The 13,625-nt window shown below is 37.2% G+C and overlaps 1 protein-coding gene across 1 annotated transcript in view; it reads right to left on the reverse strand.

Annotated features, from left to right (window-relative positions):
- The window catches only part of CNTN5 (contactin 5), a 1,372,019-nt gene that overhangs the window by 486,090 nt on the left and 872,304 nt on the right, over positions 1–13,625 (reverse strand). The window contains exons 5-6 of the mRNA XM_068554615.1: positions 4,082–4,205; positions 3,778–3,953 (exon numbers count right to left, since the gene is read on the reverse strand). Of these exons, the coding sequence (XP_068410716.1) occupies positions 3,778–3,953; positions 4,082–4,205 (300 nt within the window). The remainder of the gene's footprint in view (positions 1–3,777; positions 3,954–4,081; positions 4,206–13,625) is intronic.

The following is a 13,625-nucleotide window of genomic DNA, read 5'->3' on the forward strand; positions in this document are numbered from 1 at the left end:
ATCAAAATGAGTATGCCATAAAATGAATATAATACATATTTATATAAGGAAAAGACTGAGTACTATTAGAGTTAAATAAGAGGTGTCATCTGTAAAATGTGTTTACATTTAACAGCATAATACTTCATAGGTTGGTTATGAAGATGAAATGAGTTAACATATTTTAAAACACTTAGAACATTGTCTGCCATAGAAGTAAGCATTAAATAAATATAAACTACTTATATGAACTTGAGACCTTAAAAAAGTTTTTGTTTTTAAAAATCTTTTTTTACTAAACTGGTTTGGCAATAATGTCATTCTCCTCAGCACCGGAACTTATTTGGATCAATCTTATATGCACCTCTAACACCTAGATTTTAGTCTCTATAAAAACATTATGCCTTACGGTCAACAAAATGTAGCTGAATCTCTACTTGGGGGGTGGGCACAAGATCAAGATGTTATTGGAGGAAAGCTAGAATATTTTAAAACATATTTCTGGTGAATAAGAGGACAAAGACGCTAACATTCAGGAATTCCCAAAAGTCAAATTGTGACAATTTATATATGTATATGAATAAGGTAAATCTGCAAAATCTCATGCAAGTTTAATGATACTCAAAATTGGAAAGTTTAATATGATGTATGTGTGTGTATAATATATATAATTTTCATACAAAAGGAAGATAATTCTAGTAGGATATGTTTAAATGTTATTACTTTTAATAAGTATGGAATTGTTAATATATGAATATCTTGATTCTTCATTTAAATATGTACCTATTTATAAAATATAGATCAGTACTTTTTTCTATGAATATAATTAGGGAAGACACATTTAATGTTTATTTAACATTGTCCAATTAAGTCTTAAAATCACATTATTTTAGGCAAATATGTCATGTTTCAAAAGGTGAAAATCTATGCAAAAGCTATAGATTTAAAGTATTATTATTTAAAGTATTATTATTTAAAGTATTATTGATATAACAAAAATAATGTTCAAATTATAAAAGAGGCCAAGTCTGTTAACAGTCTCACTTTGAAAGGAGCAACCCAAATTCAATTGGTTGATAACTCAGAAACTACTCTGGATTAGGTAATATGATCCTCCTTTCTATTTGATTTTTTGCATTACACAATATAGAAAACCATAGCTGATAAAATTATTGTGTAATACATGATAAACTTAAGATATAAAGGTAAAAATATTTATATAACAAAATAATTGTAAACCGAGTTCATAAGTTTGTAATCATTTTGATAATTTGTAATTTTGTCTAATTATATGACACAAAACATTTAACAGACTTGTATTAGATTTAAATATTTAACTTAATCTAATATGTTTTAATAATTATCTAAACTTACTAAATATACTTGTTTTGAAATATTAGTTATGTAATACATATTTAAGTTTTTACATAAATAGTGGCTGATGGATATAAATAATTAATGATTTCAGCTTCAAAATGTATAAAAAGTAATCAGAGTTCCTGTAGCCACAAAAGCCCTTTGGACATTAAGCATTCTATCAACAACAAACAGTGAGTTCATTCTCTATCTCTGAGGCTGGTCATAGAAAATCATGATGTAAAGGAAAGTTGCCACCAAGTTTGTAATCTTGCTTTACATTTGTTTGCTCTCACTTCCTTTCAGAAGCCCCTACTTTTCTTTCTCCCCAACATCCTACCTCATTTTCTCCCCCTAATCATAAAACTATCCTATTCCTAGAGCATGGGTGACTCCTAGCACCCATGCTCACACCCAGGTATACTAGAAAGCAAATTGATTTTCTTCATCCTATCTTCTCTATCACCTGTATTTGCATTTTTTTTCCCAAATATCACCAGGCAAAACATAAAACTAAGCCTAACAGACAATTTTTATATCATCAACGCAGACATAATGGAATCTAGGGGAGCAATTTTGAGGCAGAAGTGGCCTTCCTTATATAAGTGACTGACTGCTTCAACCAGGCATCTTACAGGCTCTTATGCATATGTCTGGTCTCCAGAACACAGCAGTGAGTCAGGTGGGGTGGGGTTGGGGAGAGGCAGAGTAATAAGACGCTACCAATGATTGCATGTGTCTGTCTACCCATACATTTAAGTTAAAAATAAAGCAAATATTGCTCTAAATTAAATTCAGGACAGCTTGATGTGGAATAGATAAGATAAGTAAGTAGGTAGGTAGGTTGATTGAGAGATAAAGCTTCCCTTGCCTAGTCATTGAACTGTAAATGCTGGTGCCAACTTGCTCACTGTAGGTGGGATTGACTATTTGATAGCTGTGACAGGTATTTGCAAAAATCTAGAAAGACACAATCATATAGACATCTAGGATCTTTCAGTAAATAGATTTCTGGTCTGAATAATGCAGAAAACATTGCATATTTTGCCACCACTGTTGATTTGGGAGAAAAACAACTGATATACAGGCTATTGAGAATTAGCGTACTTGTTTGTATTAGAGAGTATAGACCAAAGAGAAAGGTATAAGCCACTAATACTAGTATATCGTGTTTTCTGGATTTGCTGTATCTGTCTTGAAAAGACTGCTCTATTAAACAGAGGAGCAATTAGGTGGGTTGTTTATTTGGTTTATTAGGATTTTTTCAATGTACATACTGAAAAGTTTTAGGTTCTGTTATACACCACATAATATTTTCAAAAACAAAAGGAGTATACTTAGGCTTCTATCTTGGTATATTTGGTGTATGTAAAGTACAAATCTAAACTCCTTAGCCAATTATACTTTAAAAGATATTTTGATTTTTTTTAGTATCTAGCTCGATGTCCTCGAAATTGAATCCATTATCATTCCTTTATTCTTTCCTTTTCTCCTTCACACTCCTTTAATAGGGTGTCTGGGTTCTGGGTTAATTAGACATAATACATGAAGATTATACAGACAAAAATCAATTATTCCATTCTTCAGGGTGTAATTTTAACTTAAAAATCTTTTTGTGACAAATTACATAGCCATTATAGTTACATATGAATTATTAACACAAAGATCCCTGGCCCTTCTATTTCTTAGAGATTATAATCCTCAAGAATTTAATTCAAGTAGGATTACCTACTAAGAAATGATCTCACCCAGTAGCCTATCCTTAATTTGGTGTAAGACCCCATCATAAATGAAATGATTTCAAGAGTTTTAAGAAATCTCTACATTTAGTTAATTAGATATACGATCTATTTTAGAAAATGTATATATTCTAGTATACATGAATGATTACATGTGGTGTCTTTTTTCTAATAAAAAAACTGGGACACTTGGGAGGGAAGTTATAATCAGAATCTGAGATATTAGCATTTCAGAGGCATTTCTTTGGTAACCTGACTACAAGCAGAATTTTTAGTGTGTGCTATCTTATGCCCAGAAGAATCTATAGCAAATAGTGACTATAATAGACAGTAGAAGAATAAAAGCAGTTAAGTGTATATTTTAAAGGCAGACAGAAAAAATTAAAAATCTATTTCTTACTAGATTTCAAAGGATATTTCAATTCTAAAACTTTATCTGCTTTTATGAACAGAATTTTTAACCTCACCAGACTACTATTTATGTGAAGAGGGCAAACATTTCAGGGAATTTGAAAATATCTCAGGAAGAAACACATTGTTTTCATACTTCTAATCATTACCAGTTTATACCATGATTTTAAAAGTTGAAGTCATAAGCTATTGCCTCACTAAACTTTAAAGTTTTATATATATATGTATATGTATATATATACACACACACACACTATATATGTATATGTGCAAAGAGCAATACTTTACTCACAGGCAAACTGAAGTACAGCTTCTCTACTAAGAATACTTCCAAACGTGTTGGCTGCCAAACACTGATAATGGCCAGAATCCTTTGCTTCACTGGGATTGCTTATAATGAAGGCCCCATCTATCAAACTGTAGCGATAATCACTTTCCAAATCTATTTCTGTTCCATTTCGAAGCCATCTTAAGAAAAATCAGAAGACAAATACATAAAAATTACTTGAGACATTATAATACTCCCTGGGAGTGTCAGAATCTCATTGAAAGGAATTTTTAAGACTTAAGAAAAATGATTAACAGTGAATTTCTACCTGTAATTGGGAACTGGGTTGCCACGAGCTTCACAATTCAGTGCTAGTTTCTCTTCATCAGAATCAGTCGGGAAAATTATATCATCTGGTTCTTGCACAAACACTGGCCCGTAGTCCACACTTTCTGTAAGGACCAAAAGGAAACACTTTAAAATTTCTCAAAATATCAAGACATGTTTTTCTCCACTATGTTCCTACTCAAAATTATTGCACTTTCCTCATAATAAACAGGCATATTATCAAAGAAAGATATAGCTAGCAAATTACATTGTTTTAGAAAATTGCAGACACCTAAATGGATTTTTTCTGTCATTGACCAAGACTGCTTTTAAAAATATGGAGGGAAGTGAGAGAAGATGGCGGAAGAGTAAGACGCGGAGATCACCTTCCTTCCCACAGATACAGTAGAAATACATCTACACGTGGAACAGCTCCTACAGAACACCCAATGAACGCTGGCAGAAAACGTCCGACCTCCAAAAAGGCAAGAAACTCCCCCCGTACTTGGGTAGGGCAAAAGAAAAAAGAAATAACAGAGACAAAAGAATAGGGACGGCACCTGCACCAGTGGGAGGGAGCTGTGAAGGAGGAAAGATTTCCACGCACTAGGAAGCCCCTACGTGGGCAGAGACTGCGGGTGGCAGAGGGGGGAAGCTTCGGAGCCACGAAGGAGAGCGCAGCCACAGGGGTGCGGAGGGCAAAGCGGAGAGACTCCCGCACAGAGGCTAGGCGCCGACCAGCACTCACCAGCCTGAGAGGCTTGTCTGCTCCCCCGCCGGGGTGGGCGGGGCTGGGAGCTGAGGCTCGGGCTTCGGTCGGATCGCAGGGAGAGGACTGGGGTTGGCGGCGTGAACACAGCCTGAAGGGGTTAGTGCACCACAGCTAGCCAGGAGGGAGTCCGGGGAAAAAGTCTGCAGCTGCCGAAGAGGCAAGAGACTTTTTCTTCCCTCTTTGTTTCCTGGTGCTGGAGGAGAGGGGATTCAGAGCGCTGCCTAAACGAACTTCAGAGACGGGTGCGAGCCGCAGCTATCAGCGCGGACCCCACAGCAACAGGGGCGCAGAGGGAAAAACGGAGAGATTCCCGCACAGAGGCTCGGCGCCGACCAGCACTCACCAGCCCGAGAGGCTTGTCTGCTCCCCCGCCGGGGCGGGCGGGGCTGGGAGCTGAGGCTCGGCTTCGGTCAGATCGCAGGGAGAGGACTGGGGCTGGCGGCGTGAACACAGCCTGAAGGGGTTAGCGCACCACAGCTGGCTGGGAGGGAGACCGGGAAAAAGTCTGCAGCTGCCGAAGAGGCAAGAGACTTTTTCTTGCCTCTTTGTTTCCTGGTGCGCGAGGAGAGGGGATTCAGAGCGCCGCCTAAACGAACTTCAGAGAAGGGCGCGAGCCGCGGCGATCAGCGCGGACCCCAGAGACGGGCGTGAGACGCTGGGGCTGCTGCTGCCGCCTCCAAAAAGCCTGTGTGTGAGCACAGGTCACTCTCCACACCGCCCCTCCCGGGAGCCGGTGCAGCCCGCCACTGCCAGGGTCCCGTGATCCCCGGACAAATTCCCCGGGAGAACGCACTGCGCGCCTCAGGCTGGTGCAACGTCACGCCAGCCTCTGACGCCGCAGGCTCGCCCCGCCTCCTCCGTACCCCTCCCTCCCCCCTGCCTGAGTGAGCCAGCGCCCCCGAATCAGCTGCTCCTTTAACCCCGTCCTGTCTGGGTGGGGAATAGACGCCCTCAGGCGACCTACACGCAGAGGCGGGTCCAAATCCAAAGCTGAACCCCAGGAGCTGTGCGAACAGGGAAGAGAAGGGGAAATCTCTCCCAGCAGCCTCAGAAGCAGCGGATTAAAACTCCACAAACAACTTGATGTGCCTGCATCTGTTGAATACCTGAATAGACAAGGAATCATCCCAAATTCAGGAGGTGGACTTTGGGAGCAGGATATATTAATTTTTCCCCTTTTCCTTTTTTTTGTGAGTGTATATGTATATGCTTCTGGGTGAGATTTTGTCTGTATAGCTTTGCTTTATAATAGCTTTATTTTGCTTCACTATATTATAGCCTCTTTCTTTCTTTCTTTCTTTCTTTCTTTCTTTCTTTCTTTCTTTCTTTCTTTCTTTCTATTTTTTCTCCCTTTTACTCTGAGCCGTGTGGACGAAAGGCTCTTGGTGCTCCAGCCAGGCATCAGGGCCATGCCTCTGAGGTGGGAGAGCCAACTTCAGGACACTGGTCCACAAGAGACCTCCCAGCTCCATGTAATACCAAACGGCAAAAATCTCTCAGAGATCTCCATCTCAACATCAAGACCCAGCTTCACTCAACGACCAGCAAGCTACAGTGCTGGACACCCTATGCCAAACAACTAGCAAGACAGGAACACAGCCCCATCCATTAGCAGAGAGGCTGCCTAAAATCATAATAAGGCCACAGACACCCCAAAATACACCACCAGACGTGGACATGCCCACCAGAAAGACAAGATCCAGCCTCATCCACCAGAGCTCAGGCACTAGTTCCCTACACCAGGAAGCCTACACAACCCACTGAACCAACCTTAGCCATTGGGGACAGATACCAAAAACAACGGGAACTACAAACCTGCAGCCTGTGAAAAGGAGACCCCAAACACAGTAAGATAAGCAAAATGAGACGACAGAAAAACACACAGCAGATGAAGGAGCAGGGTCAAAACACACCAGACTTAACAAATGAAGAGGAAATAGGTAGTCTACCTGAAAAAGAATTCAGAATAATGATAGTAAGGATGATCCAAAATCTTGGCAATAGAATAGACAAAATGCAAGAAACATTTAACAAGGACGTAGAAGAACTAAAGAGGAACCAAGCAATGATGAAAAACACAATAAATGAAATTAAAAATACTCTAGATGGGATCAATAGCAGAATAACTGAGGCAGAAAAAGGATAAGTGACCTGGAAGATAAAATGGTGGAAATAACTACTACAGAGCAGGATAAAGAAAAAAGAATGAAAAGAACTGAGGACAGTCTCAGAGACCTCTGGGACAACATTAAACGCACCAACATTCGAATTATAGGGGTCCCAGAAGAAGAAGAGAAAAAGAAAGGGACTGAGAAAATATTTGAAGAGATTATAGTTGAAAACTTCCCTAATATGGGAAAGGAAATAGTTAATCAAGTCCTGGAAGCACAGAGAGTCCCATACAGGATAAACCCAAGGAGAAACACGCCAAGACGCATATTAATCAAACTGTCAAAAATTAAATATAAGGAAAACATATTAAAGGCAGCAAGGGAAAAACAACAAATAACACACAAGGGAATCCCCATTAGGTTAACATCTGATCTTTCAGCAGAAACTCTGCAAGCCAGAAGGGAGTGGCAGGATATACTTAAAGTGATGAAGGAGAAAAACCTACAACCAAGATTACTCTACCCAGCAAGGATCTCATTCAGATTCGATGGAGAAATTAAAACCTTTACAGACAAGCAAAAGCTGAGAGAGTTCCGCACCACCAAACCAGCTTTACAACAAATGCTAAAGGAACTTCTCTAGGCAAGAAACACAAGAGAAGGAAAACACCTACAATAACAAACCCAAAACATTTAAGAAAATGGGAATAGGAACATACATATCGATAATTACCTTGAATGTAAATGGATTAAATGCTCCCACCAAAAGACACAGGCTGGCTGAATGGATACAAAAACAAGACCCATATATATGCTGTCTACAAGAGACCCACTTCAGACCTAGAGACACATACAGACTGAAAGTGAGGGGATGGAAAAAGATATTCCATGCAAATGGAAATCAAAAGAAAGCTGGAGTAGCAATTCTCATATCAGACAAAATGGACTTTAAAATAAAGACTATTACAAGAGACAAAGAAGGACACTATATAATGATCAAGGGATCGATCCAAGAGGAAGGTATAACAATTGTAAATATTTATGCACCCAACATAGGAGCACCTCAATACATAAGGCAAATACTAACAGCCGTAAAAGGGGAAATCGACAGCAACACAATCATAGTAGGGGACTTTAACACCCCACTTTCACCAAAGGACAGATCATCCAAAATGAAAATAAATAAGGAAACACAAGCTTTAAATGATACATTAAACAAGATGGACTTAATTGATATTTATAGGACATTCCACCCAAAAACAACAGAATACACATTTTTCTCAAGTGCTCATGGAACATTCTCCAGGATAGATCATATCTTGGGTCACAAATCAAGCCTTGGTAAATTTAAGAAAATTGAAATCGTATCAAGTATCTTTTCCGACCACAACGCTGTGAGACTAGATATCAATTACAGGAAAAGATCTGTAAAAAATACAAACACATGGAGGCTACACAATACATTACTTAATAACAAAGTGATTACTGAAGAAATCAAAGGGGAAATCAAAAAATACCTAGAAACAAATGACAATGGAGATACGACGACTCAAAACCTATGGGACGCAGCAAAAGCAGTGCTAAGAGGGAAGTTTATAGCAATACAAGCCTACCTCAAGAAACAGGAAACATCTCGAATAAACAACCTAACCTTGCACCTAAAGCAATTAGAGAAAGAAGAACAAAAAAACCCCTAAGCCAGAAGAAGGAAAGAAATTATAAAGATCAGGTCAGAAATAAATGAAAAAGAAATGAAGGAAACAATAGCAAAAATCAATGAAACTAAAAGCTGGTTCTTTGAGAAGATAAACAAAATTGATAAACCATTAGCCAGACTCATCAAGAGAAAAAGGGAGAAGACTCAGATCAATAGAATTAGAAATGAAAAAGGAGAAGTAACCACTGACACTGCAGAAATACAAAAGATCATGAGAGATTACTACAAGCAACTCTATGCCAATAAAATGGACAACCTGGAAGAAATGGACAGATTCTTAGAAATGCACAACCTGCCGAGACTGAACCAGGAAGAAATAGAAAATATGAACAGACCAATCACAAGCACTGAAATTGAAACTGTGATTAAAAACCTTCCAACAAACAAAAGCCCAGGAACAGATGGCTTCACAGGCGAATTCTATCAGACATTTAGAGAAGAGCTAACATCTATCCTTCTCAAACTCTTCCAAAATATTGCAGAGGGAGGAACACTCCCAAACTCATTCTACGAGGCCACCACCACCCTGATACCAAAACCAGACAAAGATGTCACAAAGAAAGAAAACTACAGGCCAATATCACTGATGAACATAGATGCAAAAATCCTCAACAAAATACTAGCAAACAGAATCCAACAGCACATTAAAAGGATCATACACCATGATCAAGTGGGGTTTATCCCAGGAATGCAAGGATTCTTCAATATACGCAAATCAATCAATGTGATACACCATATTAACAAATTGAAGGAGAAAAACCATATGATCATCTCAATAGATGCAGAGAAAGCTTTCGACAAAATTCAACACCCATTTATGATAAAAGCCCTGCAGAAAGTAGGCATAGAGGGAACTTTCCTCAACATAATAAAGGCCATATATGACAAACCCACAGCCAACATTGTCCTCAATGGTGAAAAACTGAAACCATTTCCACTAAGATCAGGAACAAGACAAGGTTGCCCACTCTCACCACTATTATTCAACATAGTTTTGGAAGTGTTAGCCACAGCAATCAGAGAAGACAAAGAAATAAAAGGAATCCAAATCGGAAAAGAAGAAGTAAAGCTGTCACTATTTGCAGATGACATGATACTCTACATAGAGAATCCTAAAGATGCTACCAGAAAACTCCTAGAGCTAATCAATGAATTTGGTAAAGTAGCAGGATACAAAATTAATGCACAGAAATCTCTTGCATTTCTATACACTAATGACGAAAAATCTGAAAGTGAAATTAAGAAAACACTCCCATTTACCATTGCAACAAAAAGAATAAAATATCTAGGAATAAACCTACCTAAGGAGACAAAAGACCTGTATGCAGAAAATTATAAGACACTGATGAAAGAAATTAAAGATGATACAAATAGATGGAGAGATATACCATGTTCCTGGATTGGAAGAATCAACATTGTGAAAATGACTCTACTACCCAAAGCAATCTACAGATTCAATGCAATCCCTATCAAACTACCACTGGCATTTTTCACAGAACTAGAACAAAAAAATTTCACAATTTGTATGGAAACACAAAAGACCCCGAATAGCCAAAGCAATCTTGAGAACGAAAAATGGAGCTGGGGGAATCAGGCTCCCTGACTTCAGACTATATTACAAAGCTACAGTAATCAAGACAGTTTGGTACTGGCACAAAAACAGAAATATAGATCAATGGAACAGGATAGAAAGCCCAGAGATAAACCCACACACATATGGTCACCTTATCTTTGATAAAGGAGGCAAGCATATACAGTGGAGAAAAGACAGCCTCTTCAATAAGTGGTGCTGGGAAAATTGGACAGATATATGTAAAAGTATGAAATTAGAACACTCCCTGACACCATGCACAAAAATAAACTCAAAATGTATTAAAGACCTAAGTGTAAGGCCAGACACTATCAAACTCTTAGAGGAAAACATAGGCAGAACACTCTATGACATACATCACAGCAAGATTCTTTTTGACCCAGCTCCCAGAGAAATGGAAATAAGAACACAAATAAACAAATGGGACCTAATGAAACTTAAATGCTTTTGCACAACAAAGGAAACCATAAACAAGACCAAAAGACAACCCTCAGAATGGGAGAAAATATTTGCAAATGAAGCAACTGACAAAGGATTAATCTCCAAGATCTACAAGCAGCTCATGCAGCTCAATAACAAAAAAACGAACAACCCAGTCCAAAAATGGGCAGAAGACCTAAATAGACATTTCTCCAAAGAAGATATACAGATTGCCAACAGACACATGAAAGAATGCTCAACATCATTAATCATTAGAGAAATGCAAATCAAAACTACAATGAGATATCATCTCACACCGATCAGAATGGCCATCACCAAAAAATCTAGAAACAATAAATGCTGGAGAGGGTGTGGAGGAAAGGGAACCCTCTTGCACTGTTGGTGGGAATGTAAATTGATACAGCCACTATGGAGAACAGTATGGAGGTTCCTTAAAAAACTACAAATGGAACTACCATATGACCCAGCAATCCCACTACTGGGCATATACCCTGAGAAAACCATAGTTCAAAAAGAGTCATGTACCAAAATGTTCATTGCAGCTCTATTTACAATAGCCAGGACATGGAAGCAACCTAAATGTCCATCAACAGATGAATGGATAAAGAAGATGTGGCACATATATACAATGGAATATTACTCAGCCATAAAAAGAAATGAAATGGAGGTATTTGTAATGAGGTGGATGGAGTTAGAGTCTGTCATACAGAGTGAAGTAAGTCAGAAAGAGAAAAACAAATACAGTATGCTAACACATATATACGGAATCTAAGGAAAAAAAAAAAAAAAAAAAAAAGGCCATGAAGAACCTAGTGGCAAGATGGGAATAAAGACACAGACCTACTAGAGAATGGACTTGAGGATATGGGGAGGGGGTGGGGTGAGATGTGACAGGGTAAGAGAGTGTCATGGACATATATACACTACCAAATGTAAACTAGATAGCTAGTGGGAAGCAGCCGCATAGCACAGGGAGATCAGCTCGGTGCTTTGTGACCACCTAGAGGGGTGGGATGGGGAGGGTGGGAGGGAGGGAGATGCAAGAGGGAAGAGATATGGGAACATATTGTATGTGTATAACTGATTCACTTTGTTATAAAGCAGAAGCTAACACACCATTGTAAGGCAATTATACTTCAATAAAGATGTTTAAAAAAATAAAAAATAAAAAAATAAAAAAATTTAAAAAAAAAGGAAGGCATCTTTTTCCTTAGCTACAACCAAAAAAAATTACATGAAAATAACTAAAATGTATTATTCTATACCAAATTATATTGCTGTTACTTAAAGTTTTATTTTAAAAGAGGAAAATAAATGATTTGATAAATAAATAACTTGAGAAAATTATTGTCAAAATATTATACTGCATGTTGTTGCATCATAATGAATTTTTAAAAATTCAGAAAAGCACATGAAACCTTGTGAAAATCTCAGTTAGAATTAAACTGCACAATCAAGTCATGAAAAAAGAATTCCTTCTGGTCTTTACTCATTAAAATATAATTATTTAAATTAATGTTATAAATATCTATGATGCATAAGATTAACTTTTAATAAATATATCTTATATTTTTATATATATTTTAAAATTCTTGAGCTTTAGAGTCAGACACTTGGGTTCAAATTCTAATACCATCATTTTCTAGCCTTGAGCCAACTACTTTTATCCTTTGCTGCTTCATTTATTAATTGTGGATAATAATGTCTCCTTACAATATTATTATGAGGATGGATCAACATTTGTAAATACTTAGTATGCGACAAGTACTCAGTAAATTATAATTAATAAGAATAATAACTAAAGTTTACTTGTGTTATAATTACTATATGTCAGACATTATACTGAATAATTTAGATGCAATATATCATGTAACACATAACAACAATGTGACTAGAATTAATTTCCTCATTTTATTTTTATTTCTTTTATAGAGCAGTGATTTTTAGTTTTTCTCTTTAGCAGTAGTACCCTTTATTTTTTAATTAATTTTTATTGCAGTATAGTTGATTTACAATGTTATGTTAATTTCAGGTGTACAGCAGAGTGAATCAGTTATACATATACATATATCTACTCTTTTTTAGATTTTTTTTCCCATATAAGCCATTACAGAGTATTGAGTAGAATTCCCTGTGCTATATGATAGGTTTTTATTAGTTATCTATTTAATTTCCCCATTTTGTAGAAGATAAAACTGAGGCTGAAATCAATTAAGTAAATTTGTATAGTAAATAAATGATAACTTTGGGACACAAAGCCAGGGCTTTGGAATATAGAACCTGATTACCACTACCACTATCACTACTACTACTATTACTATTATTTATTACAATAATAATTATTATTATACATTTAAATAACATTTACAAACACTTTCATATATTATTATTTAATTATCTGAGCTGAGTTTTATAATTATTTGTAATTCAAAGTTGAAAACGCTGAGGTTCTGAGAGGAGACTTCCACAAAATTAGCCACATAGTAAATAGTTGATTTTAACTAAGTTTCTATGGTTCCAAATCTTATATTCTGAAAATTGTCAAAACAGAACAAGAGAAATAAAGGCTTCCCAGACTGGGGAAAAGCAGAGAGTTAAGATCTGCTAAACCACAGACTGGAAAATAAGGGACTAGTCTGAAAAACATGTATTCTGACTGCTTGTACTCTGTTAGATATCTTTGTTCATTGTCACTTTGAAAGCATCTTAGTGACTCAGCGAGCCCTCTTCCTCTCTCTCTCTCTTTGTTCTTCCTCTTTCTCTTGGTTTTTTCTTAGAAATAAAGTTCATTGTAAGGGGTGGAAGAGCCTGGGTCGATGTAGAACTTTCCAGTCCCCAGCAAAGAGTAATCAAAGATGATTCTATCATCTCTGAAGGGATTCGTTTTTAAAATTCCATACCAACAAGGTATTA

Source organism: Eschrichtius robustus, chromosome 11, assembly GCF_028021215.1.
Source record: "Eschrichtius robustus isolate mEscRob2 chromosome 11, mEscRob2.pri, whole genome shotgun sequence".
Classification (NCBI taxonomy): domain Eukaryota; kingdom Metazoa; phylum Chordata; class Mammalia; order Artiodactyla; family Eschrichtiidae; genus Eschrichtius; species Eschrichtius robustus.